The sequence below is a fragment of the Elephantulus edwardii genome, unplaced genomic scaffold (assembly GCF_000299155.1).
Source record: "Elephantulus edwardii isolate Elephantulus edwardi_28Jun2011 unplaced genomic scaffold, EleEdw1.0 scaffold00017, whole genome shotgun sequence".
Classification (NCBI taxonomy): domain Eukaryota; kingdom Metazoa; phylum Chordata; class Mammalia; order Macroscelidea; family Macroscelididae; genus Elephantulus; species Elephantulus edwardii.
Window position 1 is genome coordinate 19,405,439 of NW_006399767.1, and position 22,589 is coordinate 19,428,027.

The 22,589-nt window shown below is 38.9% G+C and overlaps 1 protein-coding gene across 1 annotated transcript in view; it reads left to right on the plus strand.

Annotated features, from left to right (window-relative positions):
• KIF6 (kinesin family member 6) overlaps nt 1-22,589 on the plus strand; it is a 738,393-nt gene that overhangs the window by 204,002 nt on the left and 511,802 nt on the right. Inside the window, exon 6 of the mRNA XM_006882159.1 lies at nt 13,418-13,547. Within this exon, the coding sequence (XP_006882221.1) occupies nt 13,418-13,547 (130 nt within the window). The remainder of the gene's footprint in view (nt 1-13,417; nt 13,548-22,589) is intronic.

The window sequence follows — 22,589 nt, forward strand, 5'->3', positions numbered from 1 at the left end:
TCCTCAACAGCCTATATTACGAAGATGGCACAACCTTTCTCACTGAGACTGAGGAAGATGTGAAGCTCTTGCTACAGAAATTGAAGGACTATATTGTCTGCAATATGAATTGAAGCTCAATATCAAGACAAAGATTCTCACCACTGGGCCAATTGACAGCATCATGGTAGCTGGAGAAGAGATTGATATTGTTAACAGTTTCCGCTTGCTCAGCTTCACAGTCAACACTCTTGTCACCAGCAGTCAAGAAATCAAAGGATTAATTGCATTGGGGAAATCTACTGTCAGCATCCTCTCCAGAGTACTGGAATGCAGTGATATCAGTCTAGAGACTTGGGTGCACCTGATCCAGGTCATGGTCTTCGCCATTACTTGCTTATACAAGAACCAAAGCCTTTGAGTTGTGGAGCTTGACAAGAATATAAAACATACCATGGACCACCAAGAGAACAAACAAGTCTGTCTTGGAAAGGGTGAAATCAAGTTTCTCCTTGGAGGCTAGGATTTTGAGGCTCTGTCTCACATACTCTGGGCATATGGCCAGGAGGGACCAGTCCTTGAAGAAGGACATCATTCTTGAAAGTGTAGAGAGACAGTTCAGGAGAGGAAGACCCAGGATCAGATAGACTGACTCAGTTACTGGGGTAATGGGGGTAGATTTGTTGTAATCAGTGAGACCAGCTCAGGACGGGGCAGGCTTCAAGAGCTGTTGTTCACAGGGTCTCTATGATTTGCAGGAGACTCAACAGCACATAAGAACAACCACAACTAAGAAGATTTAACTATTGAGTCACCTCTAGCTCATAGTAGCCCTGTAGGACAGAGGAAAAGTGCCCATTTACCTTTCCTAGGCTGTGATCTTCATGGGAGCAGATCATAGGTTCATTTCTCCTGTAGTTACATACTGCTGGTAGATTAAAACTTCGAGCTTTTATGTTATCAGCTGAGCCCTTAACCATTGTATCACCAGAGTTCCTAAAATTTGAGTATATGACCCTATTATTTTGATATGATAGGGGATTGGGTCAAATAAATTTTATTTAGTGATGGGGTATTTATGAGCCTGTACCACTCACTGGTAAGACTTAATGTAATGGAGAGATAAGCAAAGGGTACTTGTATAAGAGGCAGAATAATCATCACAGGTTTTGATGCATAAATTATTAACGTTTGATGTCCTGTAGACATAAGCAGGGTTAGAGAAATAACATTCAGAGGTCATGTATACATTGGAAATTATCAAGTAACATTGATTGGAGATGGAAAACTGTGGTAAAATTGTCATTATGCCTGGAGATAATCATACAAATTAGATATTTATGCTAAGACTTTATCATGTTGCAATTGTTGTCAGGTGACATCAAGTTGACTACTACACATAGCTACCCTGTGAGCAACAGATAAAACCCTTGCTCTGTCTTTTGTCACCCCCTCCCCCAATCTCTAAAGTGCTCAGCCCTGTTGTTGCAGTCACTGTGTCTGTCCATTTGTTAAGGGTTCCTCCCTTTCAGGGTCCTTTCCTAGCATTTTGTCTTTTTCCAGGGCCTGACCCCTTCTAACAACGTATCCAAGGTAAACAAGATGAGGTTTCACCATCCTTGCTTCTAAAAGCACCCTAATTGTGCTTCTTCCGCACAGTTTTTCTTTTGGCAGTTCATGGTATCTGAAATACTATTTTCTATACTGCAATTCAAAGGCATCAATTCTTCTGTCATCCGTATTCATTGACCAACTTTCAGCTCTATACCATGGCTTAGACCAGGTGCATCTTAGCCTATAAACTAATATCCTTGTTTTTTAGTACTTTGGAAAGGTACTTGACAGCAGATTTTTCCTAATACAGCACAGCTTTTGGTATTTAAAAAAAATAATAAAATGTGTATTATATATACATTTACTTACAAAGTTTGTGTACATCATTTTTCACACCAGATCTTTCCTATTTCCTTTACCCACCCATCCCTCAAATCCACAGATCAAACTGTGTGACCTTATAATTAATCACACACACCCCACCCCTGCTTACCTCTCTCTACACCCATTTCCCCCCTTGGATACTCCTGCACATTCTGCAATAATGGTCTTATACACTGTTTGTCCTGTCAGACTGATTTAATTCACCTAGCATAATGCTCTCCAGTTCCTCCCAAGTTAGGTAATAATTTACCAAATCATTGCTCCTGCATGCTGCTTAGTAGTCCGTGATGTGAATGTACCACAATTTTTCAATCCATTTGACTGTGGTTGGACTTTTGGGCTGTTTTCATGTTCTTGCTATGGTGAACAAGTCTCTTGTTTATGCCTTAGTTCTCATTTTCTCAGGGTATATTCCAAGCAGTAGAATAGCTGAGTCATAGGGAATTTCTATGTTAAACTTTTTGAGAAAATGCCAAATTACATACATTTCAGAGTGGTTGTACCGTTTTACAATCATCCCAACAATCACTTTCTCACCACATCGTCTCCAACATTTGTTACCCTGATAAATTTTGCTACTGCTGCTGGGGTAAGATGGTATCTCATTGTGGTTTTGATTTGCATCTATCTTATTACCAGTGATTTTGAGCATTTCTCCATGTGTCTGTTGGCCACCTGAATGTCTTCCTTGATCTTCTACTGTTGCCACGGGTGTCGTGAATTCAAGCAAAATTGTGTCATTGAAAACTCCAACATGTTCTCTATCTCCCATAATGTTGCCTTTTGGTACAGTGATGAAGATTTTTGTTTTGTGGGGTTAAGATTTAATCCATATTGAAGGCTGTTCTTTGATCTTGTGTAGGAAATGCTGCCTTATAATATTTGGACACAATCTTGAGAAAACAATAGAAATGAAAGAACCGCTTCATCATATATGTGCTCAGTCTAAGTGAAATAACTGATAACAGTAGCCAATGAATGAATGAGTGAATGAAACTCTCCATGAGAAAAATGTTGGTATTCCTACCAGTAATGACCTTATGATTCTAGAAGTCTTTGGCTGGTGCAAATGAATAAGCACTCCGCTACTAATGAAAAGATGAGTAGTTCAGGTCCACCTAGAGGTGCCTCAACAGGAAGTATTGATATTCTACTTATTTGGGGGGTTTTATTTGTTTTAATTTAATTTTATTTTGGTTTGCTTACAAAGTTCATATACATTTTGTTTCACACTATTCTGCCTTCACACTGTGTTTCATATAGTCATTCCCATTCATTATATTTTATGAAATGAATCACTATTGGACTATGCACACCATTACCATTACCCTGTCTTTTCAGGTCCCCACTGAATCTTTCCCATTTTCTTTACCCCCTCCTTCTACCCACCAAATGGTGCACCTCTGTAATTTCACCCCTACCCATCCTCACCCCTGAAATACAGTTCTACCCTAAAATGCACAGTCTCCATATGTCATAATTGACTCAGTGGCAACTGATTGGGAAATTTTTTTCATATGTTTCTGCCTTTGCCAATAATAGATAATTTTTAGTTTCCTTTTACATTACTATAGTAGTGGACACAGCTTCCAGTTTTCTATCTTTAATTCTCAGGATGATATTTGTCTTCATAACATATTTAAAGCAGATTATAAAAGAAGCTCTTTGGAAGTGTAAAAATATTTCCACATTGCCACCCAGTATCCTTAAGCATTGTTGCATATGTTAGGTTAAATGACTTAATCTATTGCTTATTTCAATTGTGAGTGTCTTCAGATGGGAAGTAACTCACATGCAGTTTGCTAGAACCTCTCAAATGGCAAAATTTGTGGCAACAGAAACCCTAAATGTATTGCATAAATTCTTTGGGAAATAAAATTGTCAGACTTAAAAGTTTAATAATGCTATAATCTATCTATCATCTATCTATCTATCTATCTGTCATCTATCTATCTATCTATCATCTATCTGTTATGTTGTTTGTTGTTGTTATGTGCCGTCAAGTCGCTTGCGACTCATAGCAACCCTATGTACGACAACCCTAAACTTTGCTCTGTCCTGTGCCAATTGCACCATCTCCTATACACCCATCCCAATTACCCCAGTCACTGAATCAATCCACCTCATAGAGGGCCTTCCCCTCCTGTGCTGTCCCTCCACCCTACCAAGCATGATGTCCCTCTCCAAGGACTGGTCCCTCCTTACAACATGTCCAAAGTATGTTAGACGGAGCCTCAGAATCCTTGCCTCCAAGGAGCCACCTGGTTAGGTTAATATTAAGGATAGAATATTTACCACTTGAAATGTTAGTTTGCATAATTTAAAAATCATGATAAAAGTCACTCAGGTTATTTTCCAGTTTTGAGCTTAGATTTGCCCTTTTAAAATCAAAGTCAAAGTCATTTCCCTAGAGTTGAAATCAACTTATAGCTGATTCTGCAGCAAGCTTCTAAGCCTGTAAATTCCAAGAGGGGAGATTGTTCATCTTTCTCCTGTAGAGGGAGGGACTAGTGGATTTGAACCTCCAGAGAGGTGACACCTTTGAGTTACCAGCACAACCTCCTATGGACTACACTATCAAAATCCCCTCCTTTTTTTATACAGTATTAAACTTTTTAGTATGATACATTTCTCTTTTCAAAAAGACATTTTAGTGGGCTATGTTAAATAACACTATTTCTAAAGTATCATGCAATCAACTGTAATTGTTATTGGTAAAAAGATATAATGTTTAATAAATCCAGAAGGAAAATGTTTTTCTAAGCTGTGAGAGTTTTCAGAATATCTCCATAGTGGTTAAATGGAGAAAAATATTTGTTACTTTAAGTTCATTTTGTCTAGTTCAGTATCATCATAAAATATATTGCATGTTCATAAAATGTTTCCAATGGCATTGTTCAAATATTTGTGTTGTATGAAAGGGAGCTCTGCTGGCCTAGTGGCAAGAAGCTACACTGATGTGGTTCGAGGCCACCAGCTGCTTTGCAGGAGAATGATGGGCAGTCTCCTCCCATGTGATTAACTGCCTCTGAAAAACCACTGGAGAGTCAACTATGGGTCGGTTCCAACTTGACAGTTCACAAAACAAAAGAGTAAACCATTCAGAAAGTTATTTTATCAAGATAACGAAAATCTGCATTAGAAATGGTTTTAATATAGGAACTCAGTCCTCGTACTTATTTCTCCTAAAATGTTACACCTTTCCTTTTCCCTACTATTTCACCATAGGGAGATTTTTTTCTTTTTTTTTTATTCTATATAATACTAGAATACATTTTTTTTGGGGGGGAAGGCAGTTGAGAACTTCAAGCTGAAGAATGTTCTCTTTATTGGAGTGACTGACGGAAATGCGTTTACATGTAAAACATTCCCAGTTGTTTCAAAGATCATGAGGCTTGCCTACTGCTGATATTGCTGTAAGTCAAAGTAATTAGATGGGCTAGCTTTTAGTCATTATGGCCTCTCTGCCATCATTTGGAAAATTGTCACAATATGACAATTTTGTTAGAAGATACTTTATTGGCACTTTGCAGATATTTAACATAATAAACATACACGTATCCATTATATGAATGGCACAGTCTTGGATATGTGCCACTGTACAGTCCACAGCCTGGACAATCATATAGGACATTTCCAAGTAGATAAAAATAAAAATCACCATGGCAACACTTGGCTATAACATGATAATGAGAAACAGTATTCATTGAGCTAGCTCCTGGAAAGCTCTGTTCATTAAGTTTTTAGTGAAGGAATGTTGTGGAGGTAGGATCTTGTGGGGAGAGATTTCTTTCATTGATGGTTGTTCTGATGTAAGGGGAAAAATCTTCTTTTTATTGAGAACAAGAACTTGGCTATGGCTTTACATATGTCTTCCAGTCAGTCAGAAAGAGCCTACGAATTCCAACTATGTAGCCAAATGGAAAAGATTCTCTGTTTACAGAGAAAATACAAACCTTGCCTCTTCCCCATCATTAAGCAGGCCGAGTATACTTAGCAGAACTTTTCCACTTAGGTATCCAAGTTAAGGCTATCAGTGACTTCTTGCTTGAAATCTAAACATTTTAGAAACATTTTGTAGGAAAAACTATTCACAGACCCTTTCAAAAAGAATCAAGTAAATAGTTTGGGGGGTTTCCATCTTGGAATTAGGATGTTTATGTAAGAACTCTAATAAAGCTTTCTTTCAGACTCATGAAAATTATAGTCAGGACCAAGTGGAGAGCTAGAGACTTGGGAAATAGTTATTGATTTGCAGAAAAAGAGGAGAGGGAAGAAAAGGAGAACAGGGCAGGTTAGGGAAGGCTTTAAGCTGATGCAGAAACTTTTGCTTAGAGGCCTTATTTCCTGCAACTTAAAAGACAAAACAAAAATTATTTCACATGCATCAGAATTGAAAACATTTTAATTCTCTAAGTAGCCCTTGGCAAGTGGAGGAACCCTGGAATTGGTTCAAGATAGAATTATACACAAGCAAGGGAGTGGTTAAGTCAGATGATACACATTTTAGTGCAAAAAAGAGGCAGGCTTGACAAAAAGGAAAATTTGTTAGTAAGGGAAGAGTCTAACATTTCATGGCAAAGGTTAGAAACCAGGAGAAAAGAGAGTTCTCTGAAAGGAAATGGCCAAAGAGAACCTGCTTGGAAAGAATGGGTTGGATCTCAGAAGATTCCAGAATGAAGTTAACAGTGGAGCCTTTTCTAGAATTCCTACTGATAAGTCCTAGAGAGAAAGAGAGCCATGAAGAAGCCAAACTTGTTTAGCCACCAACCTACCTTTTCATTACTTTCAAAACCTAGAGGAGAAAGAAATGAGAAATACTGAGAAACTATTATATCAGGAAAGAGTTGGAAAACATGTGGAAGAATGGTTTACAAAAGACAATGGAAAGTTCTAAGCAGAAAAATTGGACCAGATAAAAATAGTATTCTACTCAAAATGCCAAACTAGATTAGTACTTGGAAGTAACTGTAGGTGTGTGATAGTTCTGATGTAACCTTATTTGAGATCAAAAGTTCTGAGTGATTCAGAAGAAAGAGCAGTTTGCCAAATGCCACTTGATGACATTTAACAAATACTTTTTAGCAAAAACTTCTAATTCCTCTGTATAAGTATAGTCCTAAGTCAATGACTATCTTTCTCTGAATTTGGTACATGGAATTTGGACTGAACATATACAAGAGATGGATAACAGTGTAAGAGACTAGTACAAGTGTGTAGTACAAGGCATCACAGAAGTGACTGGTGTTCATATTGACAGGTGGCTCGAAAAGGGAGGGTTTGACTAGATAGTTAGGTGTAAAAAGAAGGGGAGGTAGCAGGGAAAGGGTAGAGACAAGGTCACACGTGCTTGGGTTTGGTGGACAGTGAATGGATTATTTCTGTAAGGAAAGTGTCTTTCTCCTTCCAGGTTAAAATACTTTTCTGTCAGATATTCTTCTAACAGTGAATATCCAAATTAAGACTGACTAGGAAGAAGGATTGACCATCCACTTCTGAAATATAACCGGCCTTTCAAAACCCTTTGTACAGCAGAGCACACTTAGTCTAATAGATATAACAACTGAAGTTGAACCCTCAAATTTGGAAACACAAAGGAGGAGAAACAGGTGCAAGAAGAAATTAACAATTGGTACATGGAATGTTATAAGCATGAGTGTAGGAAAATTGGACATTGTGAAGAAAGAAATGGAACACATAAATATTGACATATTGGGTATTAGTGAAATGAGATGGATTGGCACGGGACATTTTGAATCCCAAGATCATATGATCTATTATGGTGGAGAAGAAAAGGTGAGAAAAAGCGAGGTCGTTTTCATAGTTAAAAAGGTCATTTCTAGATCCATCTTGAAATACAGTATTGTGAGTGACAGGATAATACCCATATGCATACAACGAAGACCTGTTAATACCACTATCATTCAAATTTATATGCCTACAACCAGAGCCAGAGGAAATAGATGATTTATATCAACTGTTGCAGTTAGAAATCGATTAAACATGTTACCAGAATGTTTTAATAATAATAGGTGACTTGATTGTAAAAGTTGGGAATCAGGAAAAAGGATCAGTTGTTGGAAAACCTGGACTTGGTGACAGAAATGAGGCTGGAGATAGAATGATAGGACTCTGTACAATCAATGGTTTATTCATAGCAAATACCTTTTATAAGAAACATAAATGCAGGCTATACACATGGATTTCACCTTATAAGATGCACAGGAATCAGATTGATTACATCTGTGGAAGGAACTGTTGGAGAAGTTCAATATCAGCAGTAAAAACTAGGGCAGGTGATGATTGTGGAACAGGCCATCAACTGCTTGTAAGCAAGTTCAAATTAAAGAAGATGAAATAATATCCACAGGAATAAAAATTTGACCTTGAGTCTATCTCCCATAAATTTAAAAACCAACTCAGGAATAGGTTTGAGGCCTTGAACACTAATAGGTTTGAGGCCTTGAACACTAATGAATGAAATCCATATAAGCTGTGGGAAGACATCAAGAATATTGATTATGAAAAATGCAAAAAGTCATTACTAAGAAGGAAGAAGAAGAAAAGACCAAAATGGATGTCAGAAGAGACTCTGAATATTGTACTAGAGCGGCAAGAAGCCACAGCAAAGGGAAGAAATCAAGATGCTAAGGAGCTGAATAGAAGATTTCAAATGGCTGCTTGAGAAGACAAGGCAAAATATAATGAAATGTGTAAGGAGCTGGAATCTGAATATCAAAAGGGCTGAACTTGCTCAGCATTTCTTAAGCTGAAAGAACTAAAGAATAAATTCAAGCCATGAGTTGCAATGTTTAAGAATGCTGTGGGCAGAATATGGAATGATTCAAGAAGCATAAAAGCAGATGGAAGGAGTACACAGAGTCATTGAACCAAAAAGAATTGGCTGATACAGAAGAATTTAAAGAAACAATATATGAGACAATGGTGATAAAGGAGGAAGATCAGGCTGCTCTGAAGGACTTGGCGAAAATAAAGCCCCAGGAATTGATTGAATACTAATTGACGAAAATAAAGCCCCAGGAATTGATTGAATACTAATTGACGTATTTTAGCAAACAGATGCTGCCCTGCATATGCTCACCAAGTTGTGCCAAGAAATCTGGAAGACAACTACTTGGCCAACTGATTGGAAGAGGTCCATATTTATTCCCATCCCAAAAAAAGTGACCTGACAGAGTGTGGAAATTATCATATAATATCACTAATATTACAAACTAGCAAAATCCTGAAGATTATCCAAAAAAGACTTGAACAGTACATTGACAGAGAACTACCAAAAATACAGGCTGGGTTTAGAAGAGGTTGTGGCACTTGGGACATTATTGCCAGTGTCAGATGGATCTTAGCAGAAAGTAGAGAGTACCAGAAGAATGTCTATCTGTGATTCATTGATGATGCAAAGGCATTTGACTGTGTGGATCACAATAAATTGTGGCTAACCTTGAGGAAAATGATAGTCTGAGAACACTTGATTGTGCTTGTACGAAATCTATGCTTGGACCAAAAAGCAGCCCTCAGAAAAGCACAAGGAAACACTGTATCATTAAAAATCAAGAAAGAGTACATCAGGGATGCATTCTGTCCCTGTACCTTTTCAATCTGTATGCAGAACAGATCTTTCCGGGAAGCTGGGCTTTATGAGGAGGAGTGTGGCATCAAGACTGGAGGGAGACTCATTAACAACCTATAAAATGCAAATGACACAACCTTGCTTGCTGAAACTGAAGAAGACCTGAAGTACTTGCGGCAAAAGGACAAGGACTGTAGTCTTCAATATAGACTAAAGCTCAACATCAAAAAGACAAAGATTCTCACGACTGGGCCAATTGGTAGCACCATAATAAATGGAGAAGAAATTGAGGTTGGTAGCAATGACAGCTTGCTTGGATCCACGATCAACACTCTTTTACGACCAGCAGTCAGGAAATCAAAAGACGAATTGCATTCAGAAAGAGGGTGAAACCAAGTCTCTCCTTGGAGGCTATGTCACTGTCAGTTCACTGGCAACTTAACAGCGATACTGTGATGGGGGTAAGAACGACGGAGATACACCACTTTGGGAGAGGATCTGAGAGTCAATCCAGCTCAATTTTATTGGGATCTGCAGTGCACTTATATAAACAGGAAGACAGGATAGGGTGGGCTTAGAGACGTGGGACATTTGGATTTGTTAGGAGAACCTCAGCCTCATGCAGACCACTCCCAGCTCAACAGACTTGGCAGAGCCATCTTCCCAGGTGACTAGCTTTCTCAAACCAGTACAGCCAAACACAGGGGAGCTTTCTCTACCCCATATTAAAGGCCGTTGAGAGGCTTGCACTTATCTGGAGCTTAAGTGAGCTGTCCTGGCCAGAGGCCCTTCCTTCCTCCCCAACATCCTGCAACAAGGCTAGGATTTTGAAGCTCTGCCTCACTTACTTTGGGCACATGGCCAAGAAGGACATAATGCTCAGAAGGGTGGATGGACAGCACAGGAGAGGGAGACTCTGGATGAGCTGGATTGATACAGTAAATGGGGTAATGAAGGTTGGTGTGTCAAAATTAGTGAGACTGGCTCAGGACAGGGAAGGGTTCAGAGCTGCTGTACATCGGTTCGCTATACATTGCAGGCAACTCAACCAATAACATTCTATGACAGGTTTGGAAGCAGGAGTGGCATCCACTTCCTAAACACTTACCCCTGGAAACTCTATGAACTTTGATAAATGTTGATAGTTGTAGAGGGGCTTTAGGCCTTTTGTTCATAGGGTCGTTATGAGTCGTGCTCGACTTGAAGGCAATCAACAACAAAAAGAATTCCATATTTGCTTGTTTACTGCATTTTCTGTTTCAGTGAAGTAGCAGTGAAGAATGTACCCTTACGGTTATTACTTACCTTTCCTAATACATCAGTAATATAAATCCTATGGATATTTCAGTAAGTTCATAGTTCCCAGCTGTGTATTAGTTATGCTCATGTTACATAGCTTTGTTAACCTGCACATTCAGGAAGGTAGAAGAAAATTCCCATTGAAGATTGTTTTTTGTAAATTCTCAGTAACTTTGACAACCAGTATGCAGCCCATCTGTGCTTTAGCTTACAATGAATAGCCATGAGAGGACAAAGACAACACGGCCCATTAGAGTGGAGCTGGGTGGAAGGTAAAACTAAAAACATCAGAACCATCCTCACAAAGTTCTATTTCATATATAGATGAAATTGATGATTCTCAACTCTGGCTAAAATTTGGAGTGAGTTAGCATTCTTAAAATTTCAAATACATAAGCTACAGCACAGACCAGTCTGAGGGGGTGAATTCTGCACCATCAATTCGCTAGGTAGTTGCTGCATGCACCTGAACAAAGATGGTGGTTTAGAAATTATGTGGATGCCTAACACACCCAGCTGGCGCTCATCAGTGTGAGCGCTTGTTTGATCTCCTTCCTTACCACCCTACTTCTCCCTTTTCTAAACTTGCACGTTAAAAAGATTGCATCTGCCATAGAAGGACAATCTGAAAGGAAGGAATTATTAGAAATTATGTGTATGACAATTAAAAGCCTGCAACAGGACAAGCATTACAAAGGGAATTGGCAGAGGGGAAGGGAGGGAAATGTACATAAATGAATGAACTAATGAAAACCAATCTTTTTGTGAACCTTCACTAAAATAATTCTTTTTAAAAAAACAAACATAAAACCCATGTATACTGTGAACTTGGTTAGAGTTGAAGAATTCACTTTTTATTCATATTGAAAAACCCACTCTCTTCTTGCATTTAATTACTCTCTCATACCTGATTTCATACCTTTATATGCCTTCCAATATAATTTAACTTCTTTCACCTTTAAGCCCTAGAATCCATGGGTTTAGAAATAATTCTGACCTTTTAGTCTCATTGAACCAGCTCTTGACTTCTCTAGCACTCGAGACCGATCAGGGTAGAAATCAAGTGTAGGAAAAAAGCGAGTTTCCAAAACTAGAATACAACTCATCCATTTCAATTAAAATTGCTTTCTTGTTTTTCAAACATTTTGAATTGTTAAGCATCTTTAATAAGCTCAATTATGAGGCTTGTTGAAAAATAAGTAACTTGTTTTCACTAAGCAAAGAAGTCCTTTTCCATCTTAATGCATGTTGTTGAAGCAGACAAAAAGAAGTCCCAGACGTGGCAGGATGTCATTATTAGTGACATACTGGTCACAGATGTGCTGGTAGAGCGCCTTTTTCATCCTGTAATGACTGTTTTACGTGCTCACAAATTACAGATGAGAGAGTTCAGGACAACTTTCTTATAAAAGCAAAGAATCAAAAAATCATGAGAGGCCTAAATCTTCATTTTTAAGGTATATGAAATATATTCTTATAAATAAGCAAATGCAGGATGTCCTGTTGGTAGCTCTACTTTTAAAGATGTCATCATTCTAGGTGATGCCAACATTCAGTTTTCACCATCAATTCCCAATGCTGTCAGAAAGGGAAGACTCCCAGAGATACTCTTTGGCAGTCCTGGTGGATTGTAAGAGCCCCTTTCCTTAAAGCTTTTAAAAAATTCAATTTCTTTCTCTAGAGGAAGAAGGAAACTCTAGAAACTTTATGGCTCAAGTCTGCAGACCTTTGAGGGAGAGCGTGATGTCGTCAGCTGGATTTTGTTCAGTTGTAGAAAGTCTTAAAAGGATTTTAAAGGCGAATATTGACAAGCCAACCCTGGAAGGAGGGTTAGGATTCATCTGGGAGGAAATGGTATTGGCACCAGGATGCCCATTAGGGCAGGTTTAATAGATGAATGTAATTCCAGACCTCAGGCTCAGGCTCTCAGAATGAAATAGGAGAAGAAGTTATTCTGTAAAGGAGAAAGGATCAAGACAACATACTTGATGGGGATACAAACAATAGTGACAAATGAAAACTTCTTCATAAGGCTTCTGAAGATTTGTTATTTTTAAATGTGATAAGAAAAACAGTGAAGGGAATAATTCCTAGGATGACAGATACTTCTATTTTCATTATGGTTAAGTTATTGATGATCTTGAAAGGTCATATAAATTGAAAGTGATATAAAGTGGAACAAAACTGAAAAATTAGAGGAAGAAGAATTAGTGCATTGCTTATATGAGAAACTGAATTACAACATAGAAAAAAAATGACAGAACCTAGTTTTCTGATATATAGGCAGAAGGTTTTTATCTATTTACATTTTTAATTCAGCAAGAATATGCATTTTCATATGATTTAGTGATGGGACTATTACAAAGACAGGTAGCAGTAAATCAGGTGCTCCTAATACAATTTTCAGCTCCAAAGATATTTGATAGTTCTATCAAGGGTATGTCAGTGTTTGATGCTAATCCAGTACTGTCGACTGTCTTGTCTATTATTTGCTTTTACAAGTTGAAGACATCCTGCTGTACAGTTTTCCAAAAAGAAATCTGTAGGAGAGGTGCTAGATTCTCTTCATTTTCAGCAGTGCCTTGTTTTTCTTATTCCCTGTTACCCTAGGAAAGTGATAATCCTGGAGGATCCTGATCAGAACATTCACCTGAAAAATCTGTCTCTTCATCAGGCAACCACAGAGGAAGAAGCCTTGAATCTACTTTTCTTAGGAGACACCAATAGGATGATTGCGGAGGTAATAAACTTTTCTCAGCAAGATCTTCAACCATTTCATAAGAATCACATTTTAATGCAGCATAGTATTCCATTGTGTGAAAGGCTCTGCCTTAGAACTGAAAAAGTTTTTGATGAAAGAATTAGCTAAAGCTTTTTGTCTTATTGAATCAGCTTTGTAGTTACAGAAACAAAATCTTAATATAGAGAGAGGTTAACTAAAGCTTACCTTGTTGCTGAGGGCCTCAGAAGCTACAAGATCATTTATTAAGTACAAGTAAAATACAAGCCCTGTGTAAATTTTCCTTGATGTAGACTTTAAGAAATTCATTTTAGGCATTTTAGATATCCCCCTACACTGTCCCCTCCATATGCAAAGTCAAACTCTGACTCTGCAGCATTATGTCCATTATTTTCAACAGTTGTTTTCTCTCCATTATATTCATCTACTTCTTAATAATGAATGTTATCCCAAAGTTATCTAACAATCAAAAAAAAAAAGAATCACATTTTAGAGACATCAAAGACCTTAAAATATGTTCTCCTCCAAATCTGATTTTGCAGATAGGAAACTTCAGTTAAAGGACAGGAGGAAACATGTCCTCCTCAACAATTCCTCCTAACTAGTTAGTAATCAGGGATTAAAATCTAGGCCTTCAGACTCAACCCACGGTTTACCTGATTGCCTGCCTTTAACCATATATTGTCATTTAATGTTTGACACTGACAACTCATTGCATGTCTTAAATATAGGAGTATCAGTACACAGAATTCAATTTCATTGTGATCTAGTTGGAACTGATCTAATAGTCCACCTTCCTTTTGGTTTCTGAGACTAAATTTCACAGGAGAATTCTCAGGAGTGCTGGTAGGTTTGAACTGCGAGAGAGGCACAGCCTTTGGGTTAACAGCAAAATTCCCTACAGACGAGGCCACCAGAGCCCCCTCTACCAGTACTGTTGTTGTTATATGCTGTCGAGTCAAATCCAACTCATAGCAGATCCTCCAGTGGGTTTTCAGAGGCTATATATCACGTGAGAGACGATTGTCCAGCATTCTTATTTGGAGCAACCTGCATGCTTGCTGATTGGCAACACAGCTCCTTACCAATAGGCCATCAGAGCTCCCAGCTGTTGTTTGTTGTTGTTACATGCCGTTGTCAGAACCAACTCATAGCTGGCCCACCAGCAGGTTTTCAGAGGGAGTAAATTGCAGAGGAGGAGATTGCCCATCTTTCTCCCATGGAGCATCTGGTAGATTTGAACTGTGTTCCATTGGCTTGGCAGCACAATACCTTACCACTATGCTGCTGGAGCTGGTACTAGTCAGTTCCCAGTTACTATATCCATGTATGTATGCTAGGTGCTCTTTGGAGCAAGGATAGTGAAATTTCTTCTCACATATTTTGGGGCATGTTAGGAGGGACGGACATCATGCGCGGAGAGTTGCAAAGTCAGTGTAAGAAAGGAAGACCCTTGACAAAATGGACTGACACAGTAAATGTAACAATGGGCTCAAGTGTGTCAGAGATGGTACAGATGGCCCAGGATGGGGCAGGGTTTAGATCCATTGTCCATAGAGCTGCTGACTGGCAGTTCACTCGACAGCACATGGTATCAACAAAAGACCTATGCTATGTTCCCTAGGGCTTTCAATGGCTGAATTTTTGAAAGTGGATTACCAAGCCTTTCTTTCAAGGTGTACCTCTGGCAGTACTCAAATTTCTAACCTTTATGTTGCCAGGTAGTCTGTAACAGTTTGCACCACCCTGGAACTCCTAATTCTAGAAAGTTACAATAATAACTTTCAAACTTTAAAAATAAGTAGCCCTAAATTCAAATAATCCTTATGTTTCTGTGTTTACATGTTCCCATGCATTAGTGTGTGTATATATATATATATATATATATATATATATATATATATAATTTAGAAAAATGCATGCAACACAAGAAATGCACTATGTATTTGTACATATTATTTGCAGCATCGACAAAATGTCATTGTATAACTCTCAGTGCTATAGTAGATGCATACTTATACTAAAAAATTATTCATTGTTTATTGGAAATTCAGCTCCAGTTGAATTTTACCTGGTAGCTGTGATTGATAACAGATTAGTCAGGGGCCTAACACTCATCCAATCACTGATTGCAGATGGAGAGTTGGTGAAGTTTCTCATGCAGTCACACTTCAGAAAAAAGATGGTGGTGGTGGTAGTGGTAGAAAAGCTACTATTGCTTTAATGCTTTTCTTTTAAAAATATTCTCTAAGACTTCTACATTTTTGCCTTGTTTCTGGTAACAAGCAGTAAGTTAGAAAGCTGGGAGTGTACTTAGGTAAGTAGTCTGAAGAAAACTTTTTAAAACATCTTTTTTAGGACAATCCAAAAGGAATGGGTGGTTAGAAACCATGTGTATGACAATATCCTGAAAAGGGGAATTGGAGAAAGAGGAGGGAGAAAAGTATGCATGCATGAATGAATGAATGAAATATCTTTGTAAACCTTCACTAAAATGAAAATTAAAAAGGAACTTTAAGGGGAGCTCTGGTGGCCTAGTGGCAAGGAGCTGCAACTACAATCCCAGAGGCACACGGTTCGAATCCACCAGATGCTCTTCCGGGAAAAGGAGGGAGAATCTCCTCCTGTACCAGTCAGATCTGATTTGACGGTACACTCACACAAAAATTAAAAAAAAAAAAGAAAAGGAACTTAAAAAAAATGCCCCATGGCAAGTCTCTGGAATGTACCACCTTAGATTCAAAATAGATAAATAGAAACCAAATTCAGATAGTGTTATCGTGTTGGAATCTTAGCTTTGTTTTGTTTTTTACAGTTCTACTTTAGTGTTTTTGAATGGCCTGCCAGTCTTAAATATGTTGAGTTTATATGTCATGGATAGTAACAACACTAAGAAGCTAAGTTGTGTCCAAGTACATCCAAGCTCATTCTGACTCGTGGTGATCCAGTGTGTGTTGGAAGAGAACTGATCTCTAGGATTTTCACCACCAATCTTCTTTAAGTAGGTTTCAGCCTACCTTTCAGAGCACCTCTCAGTGAACGCAAATCACCACTCTTTCAGTTAGTGACTGAACACATGATGATTTGTACCACCTCGGGACACCAACATGTATTTCAAAACACCAAATTGCCTTTGAGTTTATTTCAACTCCTAGCAACTCCATGTATAGCAGAGTAGTGCTGTACGAGCCGTATGGTTTCACTGGCTGATTTTTCATCATTCATAGACCAATCTCAGGCTTTTCTGCTGTAGCACCCTTGGGTGGACTCAAACTATTAACCTTTCACTTAGCAGCCAAGCATCAAAAACCAAACAAACATGTTCATTTCAGCCAGAGTAAGTTTGTATCATTTTTAATTGCAGGATCTTCTTTTCCTTTATATATTTTAGATTTGTGCAAATGTCTTTGTCATAATTATAGAAGACTAAGGAACAAAGGCAGGTTAAGATGTAAAGAGTAGAAATACTATAGATTTAGCATATCTCTCTAACTCCTGTTCTTCCTTATAGAGCTTAATAAGCTGAAAACCAAGAGATACAGAGAATACAGAGATACAGATTTTTACTAACTTTGCCCTTCCCTTATTAATATGTTTTCATAAAACACATAATGATAAAACCCAGAAAATTTACATGTTATTTGCATAAAAATATGATAAATGGGTCACACCCATCAATAAAATATGAAAAAGAAAGGAAGTAGATTCATAAATGTCATTGTGAACTGAGGGGGTGGAGCTTTCTCTGGGTCAGTGCTAGCCTCCCTCCAGAGGTGAATCGTCTCTCCAGAGGGTGAGCCTTATTTTGATGTATTATGTTTCCTCGTCTTAAGTGGTTATGAGGGCTCCTCGTTCTGTCTCACTATATTCTCCATTGCTTAAAAGTTGAGCCATTGGCAGTTTGAAAAGTTATGCCATAACTTTAGCTGGCTGCATATTTTCAGGCTATTGTTTTTAAAAATTTGAAATTCCTTTATACAACCTGAACTCAATCAAGTTTTTGTTGCTGTGTGCTGTCAAGTTGACTGTGCCACATAGCTACCCTATGTACAACAGCTCTGCCTGCCCTGTCTTAAGCCAGTCTCACTGACTGTGACACAACTACCTCCATTGCCCCAGTTACTGTATCAATCCATCTCATCCAGAGTCTTCCTCTCCTGTGCTGTCCCTTCAACCTTCTGAGCATGATGTCCTTCACCGAGGATCAGTCCCTCTTGGCCACATGACCAAAGTATGTGAAACGACGCTTGGCCTCCAAGGAGAAACTTAGTTTCACACTCTCTAAGACAGACCTGTTTATTTTGCCATCTTACAAATTCCTATCTTCCTGTTAGTTACTGATCTATGTCTAATATAGTTCTGTGCATAACTAAAGTCCATTTCTGACATGCCTGATTCTGTTATAGTTTTTCTATTCTTATTTTTTCTAAGTGAAGCCAACTGGTCCAGTGGTGAGAATCTTTGTTTTATTGATGTTCAGCTTTAATCCGTATTGAAGACTGCAGTACTTGTCCTTCTGCAGCAAGTGCTTCAGGTCCTCCTAAGTTTCAGCAGTGTTGTGTCATCTGCATAATGCAGGTTTTTGATGACTGTTCCACCAATCCTGATATCACATTCCTCCTCATACAGCCCAGTGTCTCAGATGATCTGTTCTGCACACAGATTGAAAAGGTATGGAGACAGAATACATCCCTGGTGGACCCCCTTCTTGATTTTGAATCATGTAGTGTCTCCTTGCTCTGTTCTGACAACTGCCTCTTGGTCCAAGTATAGGTTTCACATTAGCACAATCAAATGCTCTGAGAGTCCCATTCTTCTCAGAGTTAGCCATAGCTTGTTGTGATCCACACAGTAAAAAGCTTTTGCATAGTCAATGATGTACAGAGAGACATTCCTCTGGTACTCTCTGGATCAATTGGCAGCATCAGTATGGATGGTGAAGAGATTGAGATAGTTAACAGTTTTAGTTTGCTTGGCTCCACAGTCAACACTCTTGGTACCAGCAGCCAGGAAATCAAGAGATGAATTGCATTGGGAAAGTCAACTGTCAGGGACTTCTCAGGAATACTGAAGAGCAACGATGTCAGGCTGGAAACTAAGGTGCGCCTGATCCAGGCTATAGTCTTCGCAATTGCATGCTATGCATCGGAGAGTTGGACAGTGAATAGGGATGAAAGAAAGAGAATTGATGCCTTTGAGCTGTGGTGCTGGAGAAGAGTGTTGAATATACCATGGACTGCTAGGAGAACAAACAGGTTTGTCTGGAGAATGTGAAGTTGGACTGCTCCTTGGAGTCAAGGATTTTGAAGCTTCATCTGACATACTTTTGGCATGTTGCAAGGAGGGACTGGTCCTTGGAGAGGGACATCATGTTTGGAAGAGTGGAGGGACAGCGCAGGAGAGGAAGACCCTCGATGAGATGAAGTGATTCTGTGATTTGGATAGTGGGAATGAGTGTGTCTGAGATGGTGAGGTTGGCACAGTATAGAGCTGGGTTTAAGGCTCTTGTACATAGGGTCGCTAATGGGTCTCAAGCGACTCTGTGATACATAACAACAACAACAAGTGAAGCATGAGGGTTTGTTTTTTTTAAATCAACTCTACCAACTTTTGGGTCCTTCTGTGCTTGCTTTTATTTTTGCATAGCTGCCAAATGTTAGGTCTTCACACTACATGTTAGGCCGCTGACTCAGCAAAGGTACCAGAGAGCCAGGAAGAAAGGTTCTTTGGTCTCAAAATGGAGAACAAGGAAGTCATGCTTAGGGTTCCTTTGGGAGGGTTTTTATAGCAGGGTTTTCATGGAGGGATGGGAGGGACATTCCATTACGGTTTATAATTCAGCCAGGTGGGTGAGGCTGTTCAGTCCTTTTGTTGGCGTATTTTGTCTTATTCTTTGAATTCTTTATTCTCCCCCTTGGCCTTGATCTGGGCCTAAAACCAAATACAATATGTTCAGCATTATGAATACAAATTATAAATGTATTCTTATTCCCCTCCCAGCCCCCAAGTAGTGAACAGGCCTTTATTTCATGGGATACCAGGTGACCACTCACAGAGAAGACCAGAGTGGCTAGCAGACAGACAGAGACAATGTCATGTTTTAGGGACAGCCAGAGAGGGTGTTAATTTGATCTGGAATTTGAGGGAAGGGCTACTGTCTATATGTGATCAGACCTAAGGCCTTATCAGGATCGGTAGTCAAGTCGCCTTATCAGGACATGTAAATTTAAGCAGATTTTTTCAAAGAATAGTCAGGCCTGGGGGTTAGAGCTGTAACACTGTTCCTTCATTAAGACCTTTAAGGGTAGGGAGCAGGGCCTGAGTAGTCTCTTGCTACTTTCTGCTTTGCAGAGGTGATGCTGGAGGAGTTGGGTTTCTCCTTATGGTCTGAAGGAGCAGCATCATTTTCACATGTTCTTGGGTTGCTTGTGAGATGGCTGTGATGTGTTTTACTAAAAATTTATGAGATTTATAAAACAGGGAGCAAGGGTTAAAAAAAGAAGAATGACTAGAAAGGGAGTTAGGATGGGGAGTAGCCAAGGGGGATTTCCAAGTTGTCACTCTGTTCCTGATTTTCTACGTAGGGTAGTAGCTTTGTCTTTTAATTTTTTTATTCCTTCTCTAACTACTCCTGATTTATTGTTGTAGAAACAACAGTCTCCCCCTAGAAAAAGGCAGAGCCTACCTTTTTCCATAGTTAATAGAATAAGTCCTTTTCTGTTTTGTAATATAACTGCCATTAGATAGTCAATTTGGTCTTTGACTGCAATAAGCGGAATTGCAATATTGTTTGGTGACTCTTGGAGAGCTTTTGAGAGATGCTGGAACTTTTCTAGGGAGATGTCTAGGCCTGCAGTGTTAATAGTAGCTCCGTTTTGGACACTAAAGGGAGGAATCCTATTATGGTTGGTTGTGTTTGAGGTGCTAAGTCAGAGGAGTAGGTTTGGTTGGCAAGCAGGGGTAGATACTGTGCCTGCAGGTGAAGAAGAGATTGCTTCTTGCTTTCAGGCATCTTTAGAAGTTGACTCTGAAGAGAAGCTGAAGCTGAACCTGTTCTGCGTTGACGTCCCATTTATATAACATCCCATTTATATGACGAGCAATGTTAATGCATACTTAAGGCTTTTCTAGGCATATGGTGTTACAATGTTGATCACTCCCTGAGGCCCTCGGGGAGCCCAGCCCTGTCTTGGTTTCTAGCTAGTCCTTTTCTTCTTCTTCACGTCTGTCAGTATTGTTGAACACTCAATCATAGGGATAGTCTTAGGCAGTTGAGAATTGAGGCCGATGTTGGATGTTGTCAAATTTATTTTTTTCCTCAAAAAATTTTTTTATTTCAAACTGGTTAGCCTAAAGAGTTCATATGCATTGTTTTTCACACCACATCTTTTCTGTTTCCTTTACCTACCCCTCCCTGTACCCATCAAATTGTGTGACCCTATGATTACATTCCCCTTCCCCCCACCCTGCCTCACCACTCTGTTCCTACCCTCCCTCCCTTGGAACTTCATACATTTTTTACTAGTTATCTTTCTATTTCTACAATAGTGGTTCTATACAGTATTTGTCCTTGTGGAACCGACTTAGTTCACTTAGCATAATACAGTGTTTGTCCTTGTGGAATTGAGTTAGTTCACTTATCATAATGCACTCTAGTCCCTCCCAAGTTAGGTAGTTATTTTCAAAATCACTGCTGCGATGTGCTGTGTAATAGTACATCATGTGAACATACCACAGTTTCTCAGTCCATTCAATTGCAGTTGGACATTTGGTCTGTTTCCATGTCCTTGTGATAATGAATAACATGGATGTGGTCGGATTTACATAGCAAATGGCCTTCAACCGTTGGGACTGGAAGAAAGATAAGACATAAAGAGTGGTACAGTTTGATGGTAGTCTTGCTCTCTGGGTTGACAAATTGTGGAGATGTGGAGAGGAGGTTTTGGCCTGTGACTGTGCATTCTTCCCAGTTAGGGAACCATGTGTTAGGAAAAAAAAGTGAAGACCAAGAGAGAAAAAGAAAGAAGCTGATCCCAAGGAGGGAACAGGTCTTTATTGTGTGGTCTGAGCAAGATGCCCAGTGAGTGCTTGCAGAGAGGATCAGAGTGGCACCTAAATGTATTTTTTTTTGTATACAACACACACACACACACACACACACACACACACACACATTATACAACACATCACATGATGCAACACATATATATCATTGATATCATTTCTAATTTTATTTTTATAGATAGAAACTTAGATTTAAAGGTCATACATCTTGCTTAAGGTTGTTCCACCTGTAAGTAGCAGAGTAAGCCCGACTAGTTCAGAAGCTTTCTCCTAAAAATCAACTCAAGGTGGATCAGAGACCTGGGCATCAAGTCCAAAACCATAACATTCATAAGAGACAAACTGGTATCAAAATAAAAAGCACCAATAAAGGTATAAAGAGACTGCCAAATACAACCAGAAATGCACAATATAAAGAGGATAAAATTGAGGCCTGGGACATTCTAAAGATTAAATCTCTGTGCATATCAACAACTTTTTCCAACAGGGTGAAAGGAAAACCTACAGACTGGGAATAAACATTTGGTAATAAATACCATCTCAGACAAGAGTCTTATAGCAGAAGTTTACAAACTACTCCTGGGCCTCCACAAGAAAAAAGACTGGTAACCCAATTACAAAATGGACAAAAGATATGGAAATAATTTTCACAGAGGAAGATATTCAAATGACAAACAAACACATGAATAATGCTCCAAATCACTGGCAATAAGAGAGATGCAAATAAAAACCAAATACCATCTCACTCCAGTAAGAGTGGCAAAGTATAATAGGACAGCAAGTAATAGGTGTTGGAGAGGATGTGGTGAGAAAAGAACACTTACACATTGTAGGTGGAATTATAAAATGGTGTAACCATTCTGAAAGGCAGTTTGGTGCTTCCTCAAAAAGCTGAACATATTAAAACAACTATGAGATATCATCTCACCCCAGTCAAAATAGCAAAATTTAACAGAACAGCAAGCAACAAATGCTGGC